This window comes from Oncorhynchus mykiss, chromosome 7, assembly GCF_013265735.2.
Source record: "Oncorhynchus mykiss isolate Arlee chromosome 7, USDA_OmykA_1.1, whole genome shotgun sequence".
Taxonomy (NCBI): domain Eukaryota; kingdom Metazoa; phylum Chordata; class Actinopteri; order Salmoniformes; family Salmonidae; genus Oncorhynchus; species Oncorhynchus mykiss.
In genome coordinates this window covers 61,191,727-61,218,846 of record NC_048571.1, presented here as the reverse complement: position 1 = coordinate 61,218,846, position 27,120 = coordinate 61,191,727, and the positions used below count along the sequence as shown (strand labels likewise).

The window sequence follows — 27,120 nt, the reverse complement described above, 5'->3', positions numbered from 1 at the left end:
ATATATACATTTCATTATGGGGTAAAATGTATTCTATTAACACAATGCTGGCACCTGTAATATATTATCCTCTACCTCATCTCCCTCTATATATCCCAGATAATTACTTTGAAGATACCTACAAAGCATTACATGGGCTTGCTCCTACCCATCTCTCTGATTTGGTCCTGCCGTACATACCTACACGTACGCTACGGTCACAAGACGCAGGCCTCCTAATTGTCCCTAGAATTTCTAAGCAAACAGCTGGAGGCAGGGCATTCTACTATAGAGCTCCATTTTTATGGAATGGTCTGCCTACCCATTAAAGAGACGCAAACTCGGTCTCAACCTTTAAGTCTTTACTGAAGACTCATCTCTTCAGTGGGTCATATGATTGATTGTAGTCTGGCCCAGGAGTGGGATGGTGAACGGAAAGGCTCTGGAGCAACGAACCGCCCTTGCTGTCTCTGCCTGGCCGGTTCCCCTCTTTCCACTGGGATTCTCTGCCTCTAACCCTATTACAGGGGCTGAGTCACTGGCTTACTGGGGCTCTTTCATACTGTCCCTGGGAGGGGTGCGTCACCTGAGTGGGTTGAGTCACTGATGTGATATTCCGGTCTGGGTTGGCGTCCCCCCCCCCCCCCCCCCGGGTTGTGCCGTGGCGGAGATCTTTGTGGGCTATACTCAGCCTTGTCTCAGGATGGTAAGTTGGTGGTTGAAGATATCCCTCTAGTGGTGTGGGGGCTGTGCTTTGGCAAAGTGGGTGGGGTTATATCCTTCCTGTTTGGCCCTGTCCGGGGGTGTCCTCGGATGGGGCCACAGTGTCTCCTGACCCCTCCGGTCTCAGCCTCCAGTATTTATGCTGCAGTAGTTTGTGTCGGGGGGCTAGGGTCAGTTTGTTATATCTGGAGTACTTCTCCTGTCTTATTCGGTGTCCTGTGTGAATTTAAGTGTGCTCTCTCTAATTCTCTCTTTCTCTCTCGGAGGACTTGAGCCCTAGGACCATGCCTCAGGACTACCTGACATGATGACTCCTTGCTGTCCCCAGTGCTGCTGCTCCAGTTTCAACTGTTCTGCCTTATTATTATTATTGGACCATGCTGGTCAATTATGAACATTTGAACATCTTGGCCATGTTCTGTTATAATCTCCACCCGGCACAGCCAGAAGAGGACTGGCCACCCCACATAGCCTGGTTCCTCTCTATGTTTCTTCCTAGGTTTTGGCCTTTCTAGGAAGTTTTTCCTAGCCACCGTGCTTCTACATCTGCATTGCTTGCTGTTTGGGGTTTTAGGCTGGGTTTCTGTACAGCACTTTGAGATATCAGCTGATGTACGAAGGGATATATAAATACATTTGATTTGATATTTACAGGCATGTTCTAGATTTTATTTATTTTTATTTTATTTTATTCTCTCAGCAGTTTAGGTATAAAACATATATATATATATTTTTATATAAGTCAGTCTTCCCCCAAAAAAGGTGGATCTGGTCTCCATAACTTCAGGAAGTACTACTGGGCTATCAATGTCAAACATATCAGTATTTAGTTGTCATGTTGGAAGGGAGGGGCAAAACCCGGCTGGTACCAGATTTAGACCTGGCTTGGAATTTTTGGCAGAGTAAGACCACAACTGAACAATCACCCCACTGTTACAAACACTAGAACCTTGTGGGGTAAGATAAAAAGGGACCTTTATAAATCTCCTCCGTGGCACAAAAAGAGTATCCTAATTGGATGTAATACATTTTTGAGGTACAGAATACATTATCTGTTAGATCTATTTGATGAGCATTCTAAGCAGCTCTTAAGCTTTACCCAAATTACAGAGAAATATAAGCTGCCACATAATGAATATTGTAGACACCTCCAGCTATGAAGTTATTTGTCAAAGTGGTTGGGAAACACCCTTACCTGTCCCATAGCCAGCCCGATAAAATAAATAATTTATAATCTGCTACAGGAGCAATTGTCTGATCCTTTAAATAAGGATCAAGTACAAATGGGCAAAATATAAATGTAAAATATATAATGTAAACACATTTATTCAATTGGACTCCACAAAGTTAATACCAGAAGACCAATGTTGGATATGTAAAGGTGATGATGCCTCTAATACACATATACTCTGGTCATGTCAAGTGCTAAGAGATTGGTGGAATAATATACAACAAGTTGATTTTGGAGGTTATTAAGAAAGTTCCTGATCACAGTAAAACTGTATATGTTAGTCCTCATCTTCAGCTGTTGAGTCTATGTTTTTGATCATTGTTTGGTTTTATATTACTCTGTGTTTGTCTTGTCCTTTTCGTCGTTGTTGTGAAATCCTTAATAAATAAAAAAAGATTGTTATAATAAATGACAGTGTAACGACATTGAGGGGGAAACGCAGCACACATCCAGTGTGTGTGTGTGTGTGTGTGTGTGTGTGTGTGTATGTATGTGTGTGTGTGTGTGTTACCTGTGTGGGTCTGGACTGGGGGTCAATGCGGACCAAGAACACCTCCATAGTGCGGTCCTTCTTCATGGGCAGAGGGAGTGTGAGGTAGCAGAATGGGTCAAAAGTCACAGAGATCTTGGCACACTCTGGACACACCAGAGTGGATTTGAACAGGCCATGGAATATGTCCACGATGATTGAGTCATTGCGCAGGCGATGATTAGTCCATGCTTCCTTAGCTACAATCTGTCACTCAGAAGAAGGAAAAAAAACTGTTAAGAGATTTTTACAGAGGTGATCACAAACGAGATAGGACTTAATGACAATGCTATGGGAAATCCTCCTTTCTAGCATCACCAAGATTGTGTGTATGTGTACCTCGTCTGGCCGCCCCCCTGCATCTTGCAGGGCCAGGTAAGGCTTCTTTTTAACACGGTTCAGGTCTTCGTGGAGCCCGTCCATCAGGAAGGCCAGCAACTCCTGGGAGTCCTGCTGCTGGTACCCTGAAAACTGGGGGGCGAAGCGACCCACTTGGGTCTGAGATAGAGGGGGAACGCAGGGTGGAGGTTAGCAGACTGTGCAGCTTGTTAGTCACACGTGTTATAGTAATTATGACAGAGTGTTTCATGCTCATTGCTGTCTACAATGAGTTCGTAAATTAGTAACTGACTATAGGATAAATCTACTCGTAACTGACAATTGGAAAATCTACTGGTCAAAAAGAGGATGAGGAAGGTGCACTCCAACAGAACTACATTGCAGTAACCTATAGAAATTCAGTCTCATGTATCCGTGGTGATGCTCACTTTAAATGTGCGGGGAGCCACATAGCTGCTGCGGCTAAGCCACATCTGCTTGACCAGGTCTGCATAGGCCTCTGCGATCTCCCCCCTCATTCCTAATGGATTCTCCCGGTTGATCTCCGCCTCATACTGGTCATCTAGGAAGTACTCCGTGAGAGGACACGCGTTGCTCAGGCACTGCAACAAAACAGTGAGGTGAATAAGGGGGAAATATACAGTTCAAACTTTGTTTGGTGTGTGTGAGTCAGAGAGCCTGTCTAAGCCTGGGAGTCTGTGGCCTGCTCTTCCACACCATCAACTGATTTAGAGAGGTAAGTACAGCTCGGTCTTAGACAAGGGATAATTGGATGTCTTAGACAAGGGAAATATGCTCTATAGCAAGACATATCCTAAAATTTAAATTAATAGTCAGGCGTTCATTTGCTTAAATCACTGATCCCAGCGGGAGCTTATTAGAGACCGGCTTCTATTCGAGCCAGGCGTCTATTTCCTTAAGGCACACAGCTTTTTCTCATTTGCATAGTTAACTGAAGAACTGTAATATCTTATGCTTCACGGAGTCGTGGCTGAACGAGGACACGGTTAACATAAATCTAGCTGGTTTTTGTATGCATCGGCAGGACAGAACGGCAGCTTCTCGTAAACTCAAGGGCATGGGTCTCTTCGTTAACAACAGCTGATGTGCAATCCTAATAATAAGGAAGTCTTGAGGTTCTGCTTTGCTGAAATGTGTGCCATTGCCCAGCTATTAAAAAAAGACACAGGTGGCTATGGACTGATTTTAATTTAGTTTTACAGTACCCAATATTTGCTGTGGGGTCCATATGAATTCTTAGTGCAGTACATGCTAATGTGAGTTTGCACACAGACCTTGTGTGTGTGTGTGTGTGTGTGTGTGGTACCTGAAGAGCGGAGTTCATAAAACAGGTGTTGCCTAGGTTACTGAGACCACAGAGGCCAGGTTGGGATGGTGACTCTCTGTAGTTGTAGGAGGAGCTGTATGAATTGTAACCTCCCAATCTGTAGAAACAGTAAGGTTTAGTCCACTGTTTAACAGGTTTGTACAAACATCAATGGATTGTACAAATATTCCAAAACATACACTATCGGTCAAAAGTTTTAGAACACCTACTCTTTCAAGGCTTTTTATTTTTACTATTTTCTACATTGTGGAATAATAGTGGAGACATCACAACTATGAAATAACACATATGGATTCATGTAGTAACCCAAAAAAAAGTGTTAAACAAGTCAAAATATATGTTATATATGAGAATCTTCAAAATAGCCAACCTTTACCTTGAGGAAAGCTTTGCACACTCTTGGCATTCTCTCAACCAGCTTCACCTGGATTGCATTTCAATTTTAAAAAGTTACTAAAGGACACCAATAAGAAGAAGATACTTGTTTGTACCAAGAAACACAAGCAATGGACATTAGACTGGTGGAAATGTGTCCTTTGGTCTGATGAGTCCAAATTTGAGATTTTTGGTTCGAACCGCCGTGTCTTTGTGAGATGCAGAGTAGGTGAATGGATGATCTCTGCATGTGTGGTTCCCACCGTGAAGAATGGAGGAGGTGTGATGGTGCTTTGCTGGTGACTCTGTTGGTGATTTATTTAGAATTCAAGGCACACTTAACCAGCACGGCTACCACAGCATTCTGCAGCGATACACCATCAAATCTGGTTTGCGCTTAGTGGGACTATCATTTGTTTTTCCAACAGGATAATGACCCAAAACACACCTCCAGGCTGTGTAAGGGCTATTTGACCAAGAAGGAGAATCATGGAGTGCTGCATCAGATGACCTGGCCTCCACAATCACCCAACCTCAACCCAATTGAGTTGGTTTGGGATGAGTCAGACAGCAGAGTGAAGAAAAAGCAACCAACAAGTGCTCAGCATATATGTGGGAACTCCAAGACTGTTGGAAAATCATTCCAGGTGAAGCTGGCTGAGAGAATGCCAAGAGTGTGCAAAGCTGTCATCAAGGCAAAAGGAGGCTATTTGAAGAATCTCAAATATAAAATATGGTTACTACATGATTCCATGTGTTATTTCATACAATGTAGAAAATAGTAAAAATAAAGAAAAAACCCTTGAATGAGTAGGTGTTCTAAAACTTTTGACCGGTAGTGTAAATGGGACTCCATTGACTTGGTCTGACTGGCTAGTGATATCCCAGTGACTGCATATTGTGGCATAGTGATAAAAACACAGTTTGCTTGCCTATTGCCAGAGGAGGTGCTGTTGTTCAGTGTATAGCCAGAGTTGCTGCCGCTGTCCCCATTTGTTATTGTTGAGGAGATGGTTGTCGACGAGTTGGACGAGAGCTTTGGAGAGGTAGTGAAATTCCTGGATGTAGCCGTACTGGATCTGAATAACATGAACATAAGACTTACTGGATAAGTTTCAGACACATTATCTGATATATACTATTTTCTGCATTCAAACATTAGGGTTGAGCGGTATCCAGATTTTCATATAGTTTCTCTCTCATCCCAGGAATTACGGTATTACCGTCTTAGTACACAAGGGGGCGCCTGAAATGGTAAAAAGCCCATTGGATGTCTATTACCAGAATGCTAACAAAGTCAGCACAAAAGCTCATTTCCATGGAGGTTGCTAGCTAAATATGCTTACAAGAGCAAACTAAAATAAACAAATAGCAAAGACAGGCAATCCAGCTTTGAATGTAATTTTGTAAATTTACAAGCAAATGTGAACGAGAGAGATTGTGTGGGGGAGCAGTCAGGCCGAGAACAGAGAGGAGGGAAAAAAACACACACAGAAAACCAAGATGGCAGCACCAGCTGTACAGATAACCCATCCAAACAGGCTTTGACTTCTGAAACAAAGCAGAAAGCTAGCACAATTTGATGCCCCGTCACCTTATTAATTAAGTCACTTACTTTGATAACTAGCAAGTTAAGTTTAAGGGAATTGTATAAGAAATATATTGCTGCATTTTGTAAACACATATCTAAAATGCTTTTAATTGTAATTTCTGCTCAGTATCAGACAAATGTTGTGCTTCCGTTACACTTCTCCATTCAGATAAAAATTCACGAATGGGCATTGTATTAGCAGACAGCGCTCCTCTGACTGATGTGTTGTTTGGTGTAGTCCGCCTACTTTTCTCTGTCAGAAAAACATTAGGAAATGTAGTCCGCTACATTCTTTCTTTGATAAAACATTGGAAATATGATGGCCATGCATAGTTTTTGCAAAAAAGACCTTGCTTTTTCCTTGTAAGCTCATTTACTTGGGTGGCTGCCAGCCAAATACTGTTGCACTTCGGTTGTCATCTGATGAAAATGAAGCTACTATCTGCCAAATGTGTTGCCCTAAAGTATTTTCTGCAAAGGAAAACTATAGTTGCACATCCCTGATTAGACTATTGAAGTAAATAAAACTTTCTATATAAATAGCAACCCCTGTCAATACATAGCTGGACTCACCTGCTCCCACACTTGTGCTATTTACAAACAAACATGACTGGCTCAACTGTTCTGGGGAACTATGGCAATCATGGCTTCATGCAAATGTAAAATAATGTGACAGGTAAAATAAAGAACGTGATCTGCTTTATCTCCTAACATATTGCACAAGTGGACTACAGGTATTTACTTCAAAAGTAGCTACAAATATTAAAACTTCCAAGATTTTTCAATACCGTTGAAACTATCTCGTGGCTATTACCAAATACCCTGGTATATAGTATACCGCCCAAGCCTATCAGACAGAAAATAGTAAATGTGACAATTTAAGCAATTTTAGTCAACAAGTGGGGTTGCAAAGCTACAGGTAATTTATTAAAGTTACGGGAATCTTCTGTAATTTTTGTAATAAACAGTAAATCTATGACAATCTATCGTAATTTATACTTGGATTTTTTATGTATTCATATATAATATTCATTTTTTCCCTGATATTTTCCACTAGATGTTCAAGACGGTATCTAGTATGGTTCATGAGAAAATAGCCTAATAATTAAAAATTGATCAACAATGGCATTATTTTCAATAAACTCTGCAACTATTCCAACTATTTACTTTTCACACCTGTCACCAGTTTGAGGCCAAAACATTGAAAACAAATACATATTGACATTGTAAAAACAATGTGTGTAACAAAAAATTGTAAAGGATATTTCATGCTGAAACCCCATATTAAAACACCAATGGGTTTCACTATGTTGATGGTTAATATTTAGGATAACGTTTACAGCTTGGTCATTCTATTCTTTTTTTAAATTTAAAAATCGTAATTATTTCTTAAATCTGACATGTAATAAGGCTAAAGATAATATTACAGACGCCTGTGATAATCTGAAGTACCCAAAATGGCCACTAGACATCTTGTGCTAGATAACATAATATCCTTGAAAGATAACAAAATTCTAGTAGTTTACTGATGAACTTCGAAAGATCCAGTAATATAGTGCCGCTTTGCAACCTTAGTCAAAGTCCTAGAATTGAGGATGGGTAACCATATAATGATAGACTTACTTTGGATGGGAGGCTTGCCTGGGCCACGTGCCGTCCTCGTTCTTGCATTCAATCACGAGCACCTGTGTGGGCATCACACTAGTGAGAGCCGTGCTGAACCCAGCTGATTTCAACAACTGTGTCATAACATAACATGTGTCATAACATACTCATAGTCATGTATGAATGTACAGTGCCTTGCGAAAGTATTCGGCCCCCTTGAACTTTGCGACCTTTTGCCACATTTCAGGCTTCAAACATAAAGATATAAAACTGTATTTTTTTGTGAAGAATCAACAACAAGTGGGACACAATCATGAAGTGGAACGACATTTATTGGATATTTCAAACTTTTTTAACAAATCAAAAACTGAAAAATTGTAGTGAGTGAGCGGATTTGGATGTTGGGGTGGAGCCAGTACTCTTACCTGGCCCTGGAAGAGACCAGCATCCTGTACGGTGCTGTCTGGCTTGTTCAGCTGCTCGTACGTGTTGCTCATGTACTTGTTCCACAGTCGAGTCTCCTTCCCCGTTGGGATCTCAAATAGTGACCGCATCTCCTTCTCTATGCTGTCTGGACAGGGCACACACAATATTTAGTTAATTAAAAGTCAGAAGTGGCTGAAGATGATACATATCTAGTTAGTTCACACGTCAGTTTGCTCTCTGGCTCACAGTACAGTACACTGTTCTCTCTCACCTATAGTGTCAGCTTTGCTGAAATGACGTGTGACCACATTGTCCATGTTGTCATTCTCACACAAGTTGAGCTCCAACAGATAGACCTCCACTTTACAGTGCTTGACAAACATGCCATGTTCAACCACCTAGATAGAAAGCACAAGGTTAAAGAGAGAGACTAAAGCAAAAGAGTGAAAATATACAATGTTTAAATGGTATCACCTTTCTGACGATGGGACGCTGGCCCTCAAGGCAACCATACCAGCTGACAAACTTGTTCCATGCCTCAGTGGGCACTAGGACATAGTCCAACTCATCTATAAGGTGCTCCTTCAGGATCTGGGTCTCATGGTCTAAGGAGAAAGAGAGAGTGTGTCAAGGTAAGTTTATGACAACAAGTATTTAGAGTGCTCGTTTATAACTAGTTTTGCACTTATTAGAATCATGCTCACAGCAGAGACAAAAGAAAACACACAGGCCTACACACAGATTAAAATACAATGTGACATTTTGTGGAAGTGAATATGATGCCTGCATTACCTGAGAACAGGCCAGAGTTGTCAACAGGGCCGGGATAGAGACTGTGCTCTCCAACATTGTACATATCCCAACTGTCAAATCCCACATATTTCTTCCACTGCTTGAACCACCGACTATCAATCAGAAACCTGCAAAAAGAAGTGCTACTGTATTGGGTGGAATGATAACTTGCAGGTTAAAATGTATATCACACAACGGTAAAACAAATGTTTTATATAAACTTGCCCTGCATGCAGACAACCTGTGCGACTAGTTTCTAAATTATGTCTAACAATTGCTAGGTTTCAATCGGTGACAGATTATCAAGTGAATATTCCAAAATCTGCATAAAAGCAATATGCACATTTTTAATCCAGAGATGTTTCCATCAAATTGACTTCTTGCAGATAAGTCTGTGAATGATGACGTAGTGCATATAAAAATACATTTTACGGTTTTATTCCCATGTACCAAATAAAAAAATTACAGAAAAATATAAAAATACATTTAATTAACGCAACATCCCACAATTTCAAAGATTTTACTGAGTTACAGTTCATATGAGGAAATCCGTCAATTGAAATAAATGTATTAGGCCCTAAACTATGGATTTCGCATGACTGGGAATATAGATACACTGCATTCGGAGAGTATTCAGACTCCTTCACTTTTACTACATTGTTACACTACAGCCTTATTCTAAAGTAGATTAAATCATGTGTTTTTCCTCAATCTACACATAATACCCCATAACGACAAAGCAAAACATTTTTTTTATTTATTCAATAATTATTCAGACCCTTTGCTAGGAGACTCGAAATTGAGGTCCGGTGTGTCCTGTTTCCATTGATCATCCATGAGAAGAAGTTTCTACAACTTGATTGGCGTCCACCTGCAGTCAATTCAATTAATTGGTAATGTTTTGGAAAAGCTCACACCAGTCTATTTAAGATCCCACAGTTGACAGTCTATGACAGAGAAAAAAAACAAGCCACGAGGCCGAAGGAATTGTCTGCGTTGCTCCAAGACACGATTGTGTTGAGGCACAGTTCTGGGGAAGGGTACAAAAAAAAATGTCTGCAGCATTGAAGGTGTCCAAAACACAGTGGCCTCCATCATTCTTAAAAGGAAGAAGTTAGGAACCTAGACTCTTCCTAGAGTTGGCCACCCGGCCAAACTGAGCAATCGTGGGAGAAGGGCCTTGGTCAGGGAGGTGACCAAGAACCTGATGGTCACTGACAAAGCTCCAGAGTTCCTCTATGGAGATAGAACTTTCCAGAAGGACAACCATCTCTGCAGCACTCCACCAAATCAGGCCTTTATGGTAGAGTGGCCAGACAGAAGCCACTCCTCAGTAAAGGCATATGACAGCCTGCTTGGAAATAGTCAAAAGGCACCTAAAGGACTCTGACCATGAAAAACAAAATTCTCTGGTCTGATGAAACCAAGATTGAACTCTTTGGCCTGAATGCCAAGTGTCACATCTGGAGGAAACCAGGCACCGCTCATCACCTGGCCAATACCATCCCTATGGTGAAGTATGGTGGTGGCAGTATCATGCTGTGGGGATGTTTTTCAGCAGGTAGGGACTGGGAGACTAGTCAGGATCGAGGGAAAGATGAACGGAGCAAAGTACAAGAGAGATCCTTGACGAAAATCCGCTGCAGAGCACTCAGGACCTCAGGCTGGGGCAAAGGTTCACCTTCCAACAGGACATTGACCCTAAACATAGAGCCAAGACAACGCAGGAGTGGCTTCGGGACAAGTCTCTTTATGTCCTTAAAGGGCCCAGCCAGAGCCCGGACTTGAACACGATCAAATATCTCTGGAGAGACCTGAACGTTAGGAAACAAGACCTCTACTACGATGATCCTCAACACTGGGGCTCCACAAGTGTGCGTACTCAGCCCCCTCCTGTACTCCCAGTTCACCAATGACTGCATGGCCAAGCACGCCACCAACGCAATCATCAAGTTAGCAGACTACACAATAGTAGTAGGCTTGATGACCAACAATGACAGCCTACAGGAAGGTGGTGAGGGCTCAGAGTGTGGAGCCAGGAAAATAACCTCTCACTCAATGTCAACAAATCAAAGAAGATGATCGTGGAACTTCAGGAAACAGCAGAGGGAGCACCCCTCTATCCACATCAACGGGACTGCAGTGGAGAAGGTGGAAAGCTTCAAGTTCCTCGGCGTACACATCACTGACAAACTGAAACGGTCCACCCACACAGACAGTGTGGTGAAGGCGCAACACAGCATCTTCAACCTCAGGAGGCTGAAAACAAATTGGTTTGGCACCTAAAACCCTCACCAACTTTTACAGACACACAGAGGGTGGTGTGGTATGCCCAACACATCACCGGGGGCAAACTACCTGCCCTCCAGGACACCTACAGCACCCGATGTCACAGGAAGGCCAAAAAGATCATCAAGGATAACAACCACCCGATCCACTGCCTGTTCATCCCATTATCATCCAGAAGGTGAGGTCAGTACAGGTGTATCAAAGCTGGGACCGAGACTGAAAAACAGCTTCTAACTCAAGGTCATTAGACTGTTAAAATAACCATCACAGAGGCTGCTGCCTATATACATAGACTTGATATCACTGGCCACTTTAATAAATGGAACATTAGTCACGTTAATGTTAACATATTTTGCATTACTCATCTCGTATGTATTTTCTGTATTCTATTCTACTGGGTCTATGCCACTCTGATATTGCTCATCCATATATTTGATATATTCTTAATTCCATTCCTTTAGTTAAATGTGTGAGTATTGGGTATATGTTGTGAAATTGTTAGATATTACTTGTTAGATATTACAGCACTGTCAGAGCTAGAAATCTTATTTAATTTAATTTACCTTTATTTAACTAGGCAAGTCAGTTAAGAACAAATTCTTATTTTCAATGACGGCCTAGGAACAGTGGGCCTTGTTCAGGGGCAGAATGACAGATTTGTACCTTGTCAGCTCTGGGGTTTGAACTTGCAGCCTTTCGGTTACTAGCCCAACACTAACCACTAGGCTACCCTGTCGCCCCTTACAACCGCACAGTTAACTAGTCCAACGCTCTAACCATTGCACTCCACGAGTAGCCTGCCTGTTACGCGAATGTAGTAGAAGCCAAGGTAAATTGCTAGCTAGCATTAGCTAGCGCTAATACTGTTTCAAACGTCACTCGCTTTTAGATTTGGAGTAGTTATTCCCCTTGCGCTGCAAGGGCCGCGGCTTTTGTGAAGCGATGGGTAACGATGCTTCGAGTGTTGCTGTTGTCTATGTGTTCCTGGTTCAAGCCCAGGGGCAAGGAGGGGGATGGAAGCTATACTGTTACACTGGCAATACTATAGTGCCTATAAGAACATCCAATAGTCAACGGTATATGAAATACAAATGGTAGAGAGAGAAATAGTCCTATAAATATTATATTAACTACAACCTAAAACCTCTTACCTTGGAATATTGAAGTCTCATGTTAAAAGGAACCACCAACTTTCATATGTTCTCATGTTCTGAGCAAGGAACTTAAACGTTAGCTTTTTACATGGCACACATATTTTACATGGCACACATTACTTTTTTCTCCAACACTTTGTTTTTGCATTATTTAAACCAAATTGAACATGTTTCATTATTTATTTGAGGCTAAATTGATTTTTATGTTTTATATTAAGTTCAAATAAGTGTTAATTCAGTATTGTTGTAATAGTCATTATTACAAATGTAAAAAATGGCCGATTAATCTGTATCGGCTTTTTTGGCCCTCCAACAATCCGTATCGGTGTTGAAAAATCATAATCGGTCGACCTCTGATTCAAATTGCCATCGATAAAATGCAATTGTGTTTTTGTCTGTAGCGTATGCCTGCCCATACCATAACTCCACCGCCACCATGGGGCACTCTGTTCACAACGTTGACATCAGCAAACCGCTCGCCCACATGAAGGCTTATGGTAGAGAAATTAAATCCCGACAACAGCTCTGGTGGACATGCCTGCTGTCAACATGCCAATTACACACTCCCTCAAAACTTGCCACATCTGTGGCATTGTGTTATTGTCCCCAGCACAAGGGGCACCTGTGTAAAGATCATGCTGTTTAATCAGCTTCTTGGTATGCCACACTTGTCAGGTCACTAAAGGAATTATCTTGGCAAATGAGAGATGCTCACTAACAGGGATGTTAACAAATTTGTGCACAACATGAGAAGCTTTTTTATGTGTTTAAAACATTTCTGGGATCTTTAATTTAATTAATCTGTAGCCTAATAAACTGCATGCTTCCTTTAAGAGCCATAGTGGGAGGACCACACGTCATCGTGTGACTCAGTTTACATCGATATGAATGTTATATCAATATTTGTGCATTAAAAAAACCTTTACACCAACATTTCTTGCACTGTTGATTTTACTGACACAAAAAGGATGACACGTTGTCTAGCGTATTTAGTATTTTCGGCATTGGGAAAGTTTAACAAAAAAATGAATTCTTCCATCAGGCCCGTCATGACATTTATCCAAAATGTACTTTACTTGCATAAAAAGGTTGAATGGAAACCTGGTTAGTGTTTGTATTAATCTGTCAACATATTATGCAACTCCAAAACAAACTGTCTTGCGCTCTAGGTCACATTCACATTTAGTAACAGTGAGCTAGGATGTCTTTAATCTCATCTCAAGCAGGATTACACATGGTCCAAAGCCCAGGCAAGGGAAACTTTATTTCTAAAGAACCCTTATTAGAATTGAGAACTTTGTGACTAAATTAGCTAGGTGTACTTTAAATGAGACACATGGTAATGCAACTAAAGCCTTTACAATGCCCATCTCAGCTGTGTTTAAAATGAGGTCAGGAGTCAGCATACTAGGTAGGCTCTGTTTACACAGCCAGGCCAATTTTGATCTTTTGCGCAATTATTAACAAAACATCAGATCTGTTTGGTCAAAAGATCAATTGGTGGCAAAAAAAACAATTGGGCTGCCTGTGTAAATTCAGCCATAGTCTGTCAGATAGCCCATAGCTGCCCAGCTGATAGGTGCGTTTAGCAACGCGGTATATTTACATACACTAGCGTTGCTGTCAATTGTATTGGGTTGCACAAAGACATTCCATGGGAAGCCAGAAGTGAAATTGAATTCCATTTTAATTTACTGTGCCAGTGGGCAGGATAGTTGGTCATTATAATGGGGGAATTTCAGACAAAATATCTAAAGGATCGTATTAACAGATTTTCCAAAAGTGGGTCTGTTGACTCATGTCAAAATAAAAGTCCTGCACATGCATCATATGAAGCATGTGCAGGACTTTAGCCCTTTTTCTCCCCAATTTCGTGGTATTCAATTGTTGTAGTAGCTACTATCTTGTCTCATCGCTACAACTCCCGTACGGGCTCGGGAGAGACGAAGGCGTCCTCCGATACACAACCCAACCAGCCGCACTGCTTCTTAACACAGCGCGCATCCAACCTGGAAGCCAGCCGCACCAATGTGTCGGAGGCTACACTGTGCACCCGGCAACCTTGGTTAGCGCGCACTGCGCCCGGCCCGCCACAGGAGTCGCTGGCGCGCGATGAGACAAGACATCCCTACCGACCAAGCCCTCCCTAACCCGGACGACGCTAGGCCAATTGTGCGTCGCCCCACGGACCTCCCGGTCGCGGCCGGTTACGACAGAGCCTGGGCGCGAACCCAGGGACTCTGATGGCACAGCTGCCGCTGCGCCACCCGGGAGGCGGGGACTTATTTTTTACATGTTTTAATATTTAAGTCAGTTAAGAACTAATTCTGATTTACAATGATGGCCTACCCCGGACGATACTGGGCCAATTGTGCGCCAACCTATGGGACTCCCAATCACGGCCAGATGTGATGCAGCCTGGATTCAAACCAGGTACTGCAGTGACGCCTCTTGCACTGAGATGCAGTGTCTAAGACCACTGTGCCACTTGGGAGCTCATGAGGTAAGCAGAAGGAGTGGGTCTACAACACACCAACGTCTGGAAAGTATGTTTATTAATACCATCCTTTAAAATATTTGGCCTCAAGTACCCAACAATCCTGCCCTCTGGAACAGTAAGTTGAAATGGAGTTGTATTTAACTTCGCTTCCCACTAACTGTTTTTGTGCAACCCAATACAGTTTAAACCAATGCTAGTGTATGTAAATACAGTGCCTTTAGAAAGGATTCATACACATTTTGTGTTAGTTCAAAATGGATTAAATAGTTTTTTTCCGTTCTCACCCATCTACACAAAATACCCTATAAGCAAAGTAAAAACATGTTTTTAGAAATGTTCGCAAATGTATTGAAAATTAAATACATTCATCTAATTTGTATTAGTATTCACTGTGTAGAGTATTCAATACTTTGTCGAAGCAACTTTAGTGCTGATTACAGCTGAGAGTCTTTTAGGGTATCCAGTTCAAATGCAAAGCATTAGCTAGCATGTAAAATAGCTAACTAGTTAACTTTAGTTCGCAGTCACTCGTTATCGCATTGAACAGGGGCTTTTTGACTACACCTCGTTATGTCGTAACTAGTTAGCCAGCTAGCAAGCTAATGTGAACAGACACCTAGATTGTTCAATATTTGCACATAGTTATTTTTTGAATTCTTCAAGCTCTGTCAAGTTGATTGTTGTTCATTGTTAGGTATTTAAGTCTTGCCATAGATTTAAGCCGATAAGTCAAAACTGTAACTATGCCATTCAGAAACATTCAAAGTTGTCTTGGTAAGCAAATCCAGTGTATATTTGGCCTTGCGTTTTAGGTTATTGTCCTGCTGAAAGGTGAATTTGTCTCCCAGTGTGTGTTGGAAAGCACTAAGCAGACTGAACCAGGTTTTCCTCTATGATTTTGCCTGTGCTTAGCTTTATTCCGTTTCATTTTATCTCCGCCCAGAAAGCACCCTAGTGCTTGCTGATGACAAGCATACCCATAACATGATGCAGCCACCACCATGCTTGAAATTATGAAGAGTGGTATTCAGAGATGTGTTGTTTGCCCCAAACATAACGCGTTGTATTCAGGACAAAAGTAATTTATTTGCCACATTCATTGCAGTGTTACTTAAGCGCCTTGTTACAAACATGATGCATGTTTTGGAATATGTTTTATTCTGTACAGGCTTCCTTATTTTCACTCTGTCAATTAGCTTAGCGTTGTGTAGTAATTACAATGTTGTTGATCTATTCACAGTGTTTTCTCTTATCATAGCCATTAAACTAACTGTTATAAAGTCACCATTGGCCTCAAGGTGAAATCCCTGAGTAGTTTCCTGCCTCTCTGGCAACTGAGTTAGGAAGGACTCCGGTATCTTTGTAGTGACTGTGTGTATTGATACACCACCCAAAGTGAAATGAATAACTTCACCATGCTCAAAGGGATATTCAGCATCTACTTTTTTTTTATTTTGTTTTTAACCCTTCTTTGCAAGGCATTGAAAAAAAACTCCCTGGTCTTTGTGGTTGAATCTGTGCTTTTAATTCCCTACTCGATTGAGGGACCTTACAGATAATTGTTTGTGTGGAGTACAGAGATGGATTAGTTAATCGAAAATCATGTTAACCACTATTAATCAACACAGAATGAGTCCATGCAACATATGATGCAATTTGTTAATAACAATTTTACCATAACAAAGGGGTAGAATACTTTAGTCACTCAAGACATTTCAGCTTCTCATTTTGTATTACTATTATTTTTTAATTCGACAAACAAAATTTCACTGACATTATTGGGTGTTGTGTAGATCAATGAGACATCTAAATTTAATCTATTTTAAACTCAGACTGTAGCAACAAAATGTGGGAAAAGTAAAGGGGTGTGAATAATTTTTGAAGGCACTGTACACCTGCGTTGCTAAAAACACCTACCCAGTTGACATTGCCCTGTTTAGAAAGACTCGAAGGCCAAAACAATCGAAGTTGTCTGTAGCCTTGCCCCAAAAACATATCATACTTTCCATCGATCCCAACTAAAACGATTGCTTACTTAGCTAAATTCACAACATGTTTATTTAGGTTAAGGTTATTTAGATGTACCATAACAAACCAAACGTTATGACCCGGCAGCTTGCTGTCTCAAGACAACGTGTTCAGGGATTCAGTGTTTAATAGTCGCAGGTACTGGTAGTGCCTGTCTGGTTAGCCTTGCTCTACTGAGCCCACATTGGTTGTTTCCCGTCCCTTGTTGTTCAGTATGGATATGGCTAGTTAAAGTTAAAACCTTGCAAAGATCTTAACTGGAAACCTGTGGCCTTGGCAACTGAATATATGAGAGGGCCAGTCGATGGGTGTTATCCAGTTTCAATGACAAAGCATTAGTTAGCTTGTAAAATAGCTAACGTTAGCTAGATAACATTACTTCGCAGTCACTCGTTATCGCATTGAACAGGGGCCTTTTGACGACACCTCGTCATGTCGTAACTAGTTAGCCGGCTAGCAAGTTAATGTGAGTAGACAGTTAACTTGCGCAATGCCTTCGCTTGGATAGCTTGCCGGCTAGCTAACCTTAGTTATTAACTAAGTACAACTAGCTAGCTAACTAGCTTGCACTAGCTACAGTAACTATCGGGCGAGAAGAAACGTTAAGTTGTTAATGTTAGTCACATGTCTACTCTGGCCCAACTAACCCCACAAATCAAACGATTTCCCGTTCAATGCAATAGGAACCGGTTTACCCGTCTCTTGACAGGCCTATGCTACTAGGTAGCTAGCTGGCTAACGTTAGTTCCCGTGAACTGAAAAGTAGCTAGCCTAGCTAACATTACCGTAGCTATTGTCTAGCTGCTAAAGATACATTCAAAACACTTCCTTACCACTCGTCGCTCTTTCGTAGAGTTGTTTTGAGAAGTGTTCCAATACTCTGTTTTTGACTCTCGGTTGAAGGTGTCGGTATTTGAGCGGCTACAGACTCGGGCTCGGGGTCTGCCGCGCTACCCGACTCGGGTCCGCCTCCCTCGGCCATCATGCAGTGAGTGAGCCGGAGTCGTGAACGCGCAGTAGAAGAACCGCGGATGCACGAGCACCACAATGTTGGTGAGATTTGCTGTTTCCGTGATCTGGGGGGTCATCACTAGTTACCACAACCACAAAGTCATTAACACCCCCATTTTTTAAATTACATTTCCTAAAGTTCATATTTAACCCTACCCAATTTTACTTTGTGGCTGTGATATCTAGTAGAAACCGCAGAAAGTTGCTGGAGCTCGACGGTATAGGGCTCCACTAAAGTAGCAGCAACTTCTTAATGTATTGGAACTATCTGTAATTACTATCATCAACTTGGTAGGCAAATACTTTACTTACAATTTTCTTAGATTAAAAGTTCACGACAGTCAGATAGCTAAATGATGCCTTCAGTGTTTGCTGTCTTCAGAAAGGTCCCAAGCCATTGCCATGACAACTGGGTTCCTTGTGTCTCTTTGCAATTAAGAGGTAAATAAAACTCAACTGCAATTTAGTCAAAACAGTCTTTATACAAAAACACAAGGGAAATGTTAAAAAATAAATTGGGAGAAATAAATATAAAAAAATGACACATTGCATAAAACTATCACAAACAGTAGTTTTCCAGCACCCAATGTCTAGATTTGCCTAATGTCAGCCATGACAGGATGCTGCACATAAACTCAAAGAGGAATGATAAAAGATTGTTAACTGGAATTTAATCATCAGCAATGACCATGTTTAATTGTTGTTGTTTTTACTTCAACACCTAGTTGTCTTATGTTGCTAAGAGCCAACTCTTACAAATGGGTTTAGTTACTAATAATATTAAAACCTTTTTTTTTTTTACGACAAGCTCACAAATAACCAACAAGTATGACCAAACAAATGGCAAGTAGGTGGAATCAGACTGCAAGGTCAAATATGATTCAAAGTGGTGATACAACACATTTTCATTCACCTTTTAAATGTTTTGTTTTTGACAGTACATTATTTCTATGTTTTCCATTACTATTATCCTTTTTTGTAATGAGTTTTACATAGCTGACACTGAATCTTCCAAATAGTTAAAAGTATTGGTACTATAATGTTTTCTGTTAATTAATCTACTATTAATCTCCAATTAAAATTAAATGGACAATGATGGCACTGAAATTAATGTAGACATCATTCTCTATGTCAGTTCCTAGAAAAACTCGAAGTCAGCCACTTTAAGTAAAACTAAAATGTTGTCCAGCGGCAGGTTCCCTGCAGTAATGAACTGGCAATCAGAAGATACCCATTGGTAACTCCTTACTGAACATTCCATCCAGATCCAGTTCCCTGCTCATCAGCTCCTCCTCAATATTCTCCAGTGCCCACTGGTGGTCAGTTAGCTCAAGTGCCTCCCATTCTGCCTAAAAGGGGGAAATAAACATCTGTCTGTCAGATGATTCTGCTGGGACCTGTAGGAATTCACCACCTCTGTAATTCACCATGGAGAGTAAGTCAATGTTATCAAGAGGAGACAACTCTACCTTGAAGGCTTTGTTGGTGTCTGCAGGCATGGCCATGGCAGCACCACTCATCTGCTCCTGCATGATCCTGGACTGGTCTGCACCTGCATGTGTCACATTACACCAGCATCAACACTCTTGTTATTTCATATCGCTTTAATGACAAAACCAGGACTGTTAAGAATTGGAGGCCTGCCACTTCAACATAGTTGACATTATGGAATCATGTTCCATTCAAACCAGCCTTGCTGCTGACATGACACTGAATGGTTGCAGACATGTCTATTATCAAATCAAGGCAAGACAGCTTGCCTACTAGAAGTCTCATTTCTCCAAATGATTTGTTGTTGCCTCAAATCAAGTCAATGACCTTCTGTCAATGACCTATTGCTTTTGATAACAAATACTGCTGTAAGTTGGTTACAATCTATGATTCAATTCTGTCACATCTAGTTTACAGAAACACATGCATCAGTAACCTTTGGAGGAAAAACTAAACTGAATTATGAAGTTTGATGAAAATTACCATTATCTTGTCCTAGAATTAAGGAGTACATGCTTCGCAGCCCAAACACATTCAGGAAATACCACGACGCTGAGCTCACCCTTAAAACATAAATGAGGGTGAGGTTGTAATTCATCAATGCTTACACTAGCAAAAGGACTCAGAGGCAATAATACCATATTAACTTCACGGAACTCAGATAATTTAACAAGTATGTATTTCCTCAACTAACCAGGATGCATCAAGTGAGAGTAGCTCGATTCCTTGTTGCAACATGGGCTTGAAGCGCAGGGTGAGAGGAAATGGAACCTTGGCTGTGAGGAACAAGAAAATAGTTGAGAGAACATTGTAAGTTTGGCAATTCAAATGTAGAACAAACTGCTTATAGCAAAGAAACTAACTTAATTATATACTACTGTTATTCATAGGTTATTTCTATGTAATAACAATTTAACCATGCAATTTCTTAGTAAATACCTGGTAATTTCTGTACCATAAAATAAAGTTGATATCGAAGCTCTCTAGTGACAATCATCCAAACAACCCAGTCTCAGTGCAGTGAGTGAGGAGGATGTCACTTACTTGTGACAAACCCTGAGAAGGTCCAGTTAATCCAGCCTCCGATGAGGATCATGGGAAGAACATTGGTCACATTGCCTTTCATCATGTCTGTCAGCATGCTGGGGTCTGGACAAAGAAACAGTTAGCGTAGCTTTACAGAGTACAATCGCAAACAAACTGAGTTGTAAATGGTGCGCTATTAGAAATAATATGCTCCATATCATGTGGCAGGGTTTAATTGTGATACACGGCCCAATACCTGCCTATCATGGTATGAGAATAGGATTATATGAGAAGGAATGATGTGATTCTCTTATGCTCACCTGTCATTGGGGAGGGAGGAACAACCTTTCTTTTGGTATTTTTGAAGAATCCATCTTCTTGATTATTGAAGTAAAACTTCCTCATCAAAAATGACTGAAGTAAAAGAGAGAATTCTCAAAGTCTGAGCGCAACTAGCCTACACTTACATTTTTTTTTTTTTAAACTTGAAGAGTCAAACAGTGCAAATCAGTGTTTTATGGTATATCCAACATTGATCTCACCTGTTTTGGAATGTACTTCCCATTCTCTCTGAGGATTCTGCTCCTGATGAGAACCTGGCTGAATATTGGAGAGGAATATGTCAAAAACAAACTTACGGTAAGACATTTCTACTTTAACCCTACATGTTCTGAAAGCCTTTTTATAAACGGTCAATGCACAGACCATCTAGGCAGTGCTACATGCTTACAATACCCTTACCTGTCTGATACCTGCTCTAATGTCAGCTTCTTGTCACTTTGAAGCAAAATGGAGACATAATGTCGAATCACCCCAACAAGAAAAGTGATGAAGACAATGGGCAAGACCACCCAAAGTCTGATATTGGAATCCAGCAGAAGCTCAGGCTCAGCCATATCTAGCAAGGTGATAAGACAGAGAACATGTGTAAGAGCAGGTTTCATAGGAATAACTTCTGATATGACAAAATCTTGAAAATGGAAGTAAGTTAATAGCAGCACTATGTTTCGAGCGAACTGGGCCCGGTTTCCCAACGACGAACTTATCCTTAACTTAATAAGATACCTTTGGGAAACAGGGCCCTGGTGAATGCATTGCACAAGCATTTTGGCGTCTAACAAACTGGACAGTGCAGCAATATAACGTTACTCCTGTTTCCAAAGTTGCTAACGTTAGCTAGCTAGCGAACAATGAATCGCATATTTTAGCTTACTGACTGATTCACTGGCACCACCATGTTAGCTAGCTACTACGAGCTAACGTTAGCTAGTTACAGTAGCTACATCAAATACCTGTCAGTACGTTACTGTCAATTTGGTCGTATAGGAAGCTACTTGTGAATGCACAACTAGTCAGCTAACTATATAAATTATTCTGTTAACATGTACCATCTTGGCATTCTTGCCAATTTCCAAAAACAGAATAACAGTACTTTAGCTAGCTAGAAGAGCTGCTGGAAAGAGCTGGCTGGCTAGCAACTATCTAGCTACTACTGACTGTTAGCTGTTAGCTGTTAGAATGAGTAGGTTGAAAGATGCTACAGCTAGCTAATAATACACGATTCAACCGGTTAGGAAACAAATCGCTGCCGTGTTTGATGTTTATCTTACCGAATGTAGCTATTTCGTTTGGCAAAGACGTGTGTCGTGGTTACATATCTCGGACGTTGCTATGCTAATTAGGGTACTGTCTATAGTCCGGCACAGTGGACGCGTCATAATACCCATAAAACCTAGCGGCAAAACCCGAAAAATGGTTCCAATCGTTTTCCACCATTCATTTTTCCGTAGCGGATTTTAGAACTACCCCATGCAAGGTCTGTGTTTCGTGTAGGCTTACCCAGGCGTGACGTTTTGTTAACCGTGCAAATCTCTATGGGACAAGGTTATCAATATATTCCCTCCCCTGTAATTAACCCTAAAAAAATTTACCGCTAATGTGACTTTCATACAGAACTCGGTGAATGTGGGAGCAATGTGGAGGTTAAGTCTTGTTATTGCGGGTGTAATAGTAGGGATTTATTTGACTTTGACATTTTATTATCTTCGTAGTGCAGAATTAGGTAGACTTGTATTAATTGCACACCCCAGCACAGTAGGGGGAGGCGTACACCTTAAACGTGACCTCCATGATATAACATAAGAAAAAAATATTTATTAAGGTGCAGGGTGAGGAAAAACATCAATTACTCCATGCAAACTCATCGGCAAGTAGTAAGTAACATAGCAAGTAGATATTATAGCCTTTTTAGTTTTTTCTAATGTAAATCATTGATAGTGTACTTCTTGTGAGTATTCTTGTTTAGCATTTTTCAAATTACCTAGCTAGCTACCTTTGCATTAAAACATTTTTTGCCCTGGACTTGTAACTAACCTCGGGTATCTCCGTCGATTAGTAGCAAGGGTGGTTCTGTGCTATGTAGCAGATCGTAACCACTACTCCAATAAGCACACATGCATTTTGTCGCGATAAGGTAAGCCCTGTTTGCTAGCTGTTCACAAGCTATTTTGTTTAGGTCAAAGAGCTGTTGTTTGGTAGATACTTTAGAAAATTAGCTAGATTAACACTGACTGTAGGTATAGTTGAAGTCAGGAGTTTACATACACCTTAGTCAAATACATTTTAAACTCAGTTTTTCACAATTCCTGACATTTAATTCTAGTCAAAATTCCATGTCTTGGGTCAGTTAGGATCACCACTTTATTTTAAGAATGTGAAATGTCAGAATAATAGTAGAGAGAATGATTTATTTCAGCTTTTATTTCTTTCTTTCATAACATTCCCAGTGGGCCAGAAGTTTACATGCACTCAATTAGTATTTGGTAGCATTGCCTTTAAACTGTTTACCTTGGGTCACACGTTTCATGTAGACTTCCACAAGCTTCCCACAATAAGTTGGGTGAACTTTGGCCCATTCCTCCTGACAGAGCTGGTGTAACTGAGTCAGGTTTGTAGGCCTCCTTGATCGCACACACTTTTTCAGTTCTGCCCACAAGTTTTCTATGGGATTGAGGTCAGGGCTTTGTGATGGTCACTCCAATACCTTGACTTTGTTGTCCTTAAGCCTTTTTGTAACAACTTTGGAAGTATGCTTGGTCATTGTCCATTTGGAAGACACATTTTTGACCAAGCTTTAACTTCCTGACTCATGTCTTGATATTGCTTCAATATATCCACATACTCTTCTTTCCTCATGATGTAATCTATTTTGTGAAGTGCACCAGTCCCTTGCAAGCAAGCCTCCCCTTTTTTTCCCCTCCAAACATAACGATGGTCATTATGGCCAAACAGTTCTATATTTGTTTCATCAGACCAGATGACATTTCTCCAAAAAGTATGATCTTTGTCCCCATATGCAGTTGCAAACTGTAGTCTGGCTTTTTTATGGCGGTTTTGGAGCAGTGGCTTCTTCCTTGCTGAGTGGCCTTTCAGGTTAAGTCGATATAGGACTTGTTTTGCTGTGGATATAGATACATTTGTAACTGTTTTCTCCAGCATCTTCACAAGGTCCTTTGCTGTTGTTCTGGGATTGATTTGCACTTTTCGCACCAAAGTATGTTCATCTCAAGGAGACAGAATGCATCTCCTTCTTGAGCGGTATGACGGCTGCGTGGTCCTATGGTGTTTATACTTGCGTACTATTGTTTGTACAGATGAACGTGGTACCTTCAGGCATTTGGAAATTTCTCACAAGGATGAACCAGACTTGTGGATGTTCACAATTGTTTTTCTGAGGTCTTGGCTGATTTCTTTTGATTTTCCCATGATGTCAAGCAAAAAGGCGCTGAGTTTGAAGGTAGTCCTTGAAATACATCTACAGGTACACCTCCAACTGACTCAAATGATGTCAATTAGCCTATTAGAAGCTTCTAAAGCCATTGCATAATTTTCTGGAATTTTCCAAGTTGTGTAAAGGCACAGTCAACTTAGTGTATATACACTTCTGACCCACTGGAATTGTGAAATAGTCTGTCTAAACAATTCTTGGAAAAATGACGTGTGTCATGCACAAAGTAGATGTCCTAACTGACTTACCAAAACTATAGTTTGCTAACAAGAAATTTGTGGAGTGGTTGAAAAACAAGTTATAATGGCTCCAACCTAAGTGTATGTAAACTTCCGACTTCAACTGTATATGTACTTACTCACGTTAAGTAACCTTCCTTAAAAGTAAAAACAAATAAAAATCAGCATAGGCTAGCATAATGACTGTTGTGAACGTATTATTGACAAGTCCTTTGTGAGCTAGCCAGCTAGTTAACGTTAGCTCACCGTTTGTGTAGTCATACTTTTTCACATGGTGACATGCTAGCTAATGCTAGCTAACGTTAGCCCCCTAGCTAAATATCGCTTGTTGGGCTAGGTAGTTAGGCACCTTGGTTGACTAGTTGGCTACATTAGCTAGCGAACATTACACTGTATCTCAGTGGTGTAGTTGGACATTCCTGACAGGCGTACTAGGGAATGTGCCTAAAATTTGCGATTAGTGCTAACATTGTGGACCAGCTAGCGTGTCACCACCCGTGGGTTCTGGGGAAAAGACTGACTACACGAATGATGAGCAAACGTAACTAGCTAGCTAAACGTTAGCTAATTATCCCTACCCTAGTGGTCTAACATTAGCTAGCATGTTACCACGTGGAAAAGTGGCTAGCTGGCTCAAAGGACTTGTGGGCTCAATATTTTCCCCATACAAAATACAGAAATGGTTTTGTTCCACGAGTGCATCTGTTGTATATGACTTATCAAATGACAATGCTACTTAATATAATGTTTACATACCCTACATTATTCATCTCATATGTATATGTATATACTGCACTCTATATCATCTACTGCATCTTTATGTAATACATGTATCACTAGCCACTTTAAACTATGCCACTTTGTTTACATACCCTACATTACTCATCTCATATGTATATACTGTACTCGATACCATCTACTGCAGCTTGCCTATGCCGTTCTGTACCATCACTCATTCATATATATTTATGTACATATTCTTTATCCCTTCACACTTGTGTGTGTGTGTATAAGGTAGGGGTTTTGGAATTGTTAGGTTAGATTACTCGTTGGTTATTACTGCATTGTCGGAACTAGAAGCACAAGCATTTCGCTACACTCGCATTAACATCTGCTAACCATGTGTATGTGACAAATTAATTTGATTTGATTTGTGAAGTCCATTAGAAATGTCAACCCGGGATTGAAAGTAAGCTAGCCCAAGGCTAGTACTTTTCAGAAGGGGCTAGTAGACTATGCCAAACTAGCATGGCACAGCAGTGAAATGTTGCCTTTGCAAACATTGCATGCCACAGACTTATGACCTGAATGTTACCTGGGCTAGAAGAAAAATTGTGGTCTTCTGGCCAGTGCCCAAAATCCTTATGTTCCATCCCTGCATCTCAGTACCTTTCAGATGCTACCCCTACCACTGTTGGTCCTCCTCAGGGACCTCACAGAAGAGGGTTTTAACTTTCTTGAGAATTAGAATAAGTACAGCTGTATAGCTCATCGCAATACTTAACCTCTTCGGGCAAATGGGACACTAGACTGTCCTGATCATCTTGTTTGAGCATTCCAGATGATTCCTCCATCCCACAGAAATGTCCCATCCACATATGTTAGATTTGCGTCAATTCGAATCTGGTATCAGGATAAATATGACAATGAGTCACCGATTGTATACTATGTATTTTTTATTAGCTAAGCAATAAGTGGTAAATGCAATTTTCGTATATACGGGCTCTCTGTCCCACCTCGCAGGGCAAAACAGAGAACTGACTTGTTCCTGACAAAGATATTATAATATACCCTGATGACAGTGGTAGTTCCGGCTTCCGAGCCGGCCTGTCAGAGTAGAGACTGGGCGTGGTTTAAACTTGCTCAGCCTATTGGAGGCGTTCAGGCGGGTCCCCGCCTCTTGGCGCTTCTGTTGATAGATGTAACTGTTGCTGTGAAGAACATCCATGCGCTCATGCTCGATACCGTTATCTCACACCTGGCTCCTGTTATCTAACAAAAGACCGCTTGTTCTGCAACCCCACGCTCTGAATGTGCCCCCCCAACTCATTGCACAGGTCCTGTCTTCTGTATTTTTCCATCATGAGAAAGGCCCATGGCCTTGAAACTTTTAACAATGTTTCAAGTCAGCTATGTTGCATAACACATACATACATACATCCACACAAGCCAACAGCAGATAATATTCAATCATATATATGGTAATGGCTATAATGTAAAACACAGAAACCTCATACATAGTACAATATTAGATGTGCTGATAGGTTATGGTATTTAACTATATACAGTGCCTTGCGACAGTATTCGGCCCCCTTGGAACTTTGCGACCTTTTGCCACATTTCAGGCTTCAAACATAAAGATATAAAACTGTATTTTTTTGTGAAGAATCAACAACAAGTGGGACACTCATGAAGTGGAACGACATTTATTGGATATTTCAAACCTTTTTAACAAATCAAAAACTGAAGAATTGGGCGTGCAAAATTATTCAGCCCCTTTACTTTCAGTGCAGCAAACTCTCTCCAGAAGTTCAGTGAGGATCTCTGAATGATCCAATGTTGACCTAAATGACTAATGATGATAAATACAATCCACCTGTGTGTAATCAAGTCTCCGTATAAATGCACCTGCACTGTGATAGTCTCAGAGGTCCGTT

At 40.9% G+C, this 27,120-nt stretch overlaps 2 protein-coding genes across 2 annotated transcripts in view; both read right to left on the bottom strand.

The window, feature by feature from the left end:
- LOC110528158 (ubiquitin carboxyl-terminal hydrolase 4) overlaps window positions 1-17,960 on the bottom strand; it is a 32,518-nt gene extending 14,558 nt beyond the window's left edge. Inside the window, exons 1-11 of the mRNA XM_021609985.2 lie at window positions 17,743-17,960; window positions 8,939-9,066; window positions 8,621-8,751; window positions 8,418-8,544; window positions 8,146-8,291; window positions 7,739-7,800; window positions 5,457-5,603; window positions 4,129-4,246; window positions 3,230-3,403; window positions 2,802-2,960; window positions 2,445-2,669 (exon numbers count right to left, since the gene is read on the bottom strand). Coding sequence (XP_021465660.2) covers window positions 2,445-2,669; window positions 2,802-2,960; window positions 3,230-3,403; window positions 4,129-4,246; window positions 5,457-5,603; window positions 7,739-7,800; window positions 8,146-8,291; window positions 8,418-8,544; window positions 8,621-8,751; window positions 8,939-9,066; window positions 17,743-17,894 — 1,569 coding nt within the window. The 5' untranslated portion in view covers window positions 17,895-17,960. The remainder of the gene's footprint in view (window positions 1-2,444; window positions 2,670-2,801; window positions 2,961-3,229; window positions 3,404-4,128; window positions 4,247-5,456; window positions 5,604-7,738; window positions 7,801-8,145; window positions 8,292-8,417; window positions 8,545-8,620; window positions 8,752-8,938; window positions 9,067-17,742) is intronic.
- A 426-nt stretch (window positions 17,961-18,386) lies between these two features.
- Window positions 18,387-22,129, bottom strand: pob (partial optokinetic response b). The gene is given in 9 exon segments (NM_001160544.1): window positions 18,387-19,269; window positions 19,390-19,472; window positions 19,895-19,974; window positions 20,106-20,187; window positions 20,456-20,560; window positions 20,758-20,851; window positions 20,980-21,037; window positions 21,179-21,335; window positions 22,048-22,129. Coding segments are annotated over 8 exon segments (786 nt in total). The 5' UTR covers window positions 21,334-21,335; window positions 22,048-22,129; the 3' UTR covers window positions 18,387-19,140.
- Window positions 22,130-27,120: the final 4,991 nt, after the last annotated feature.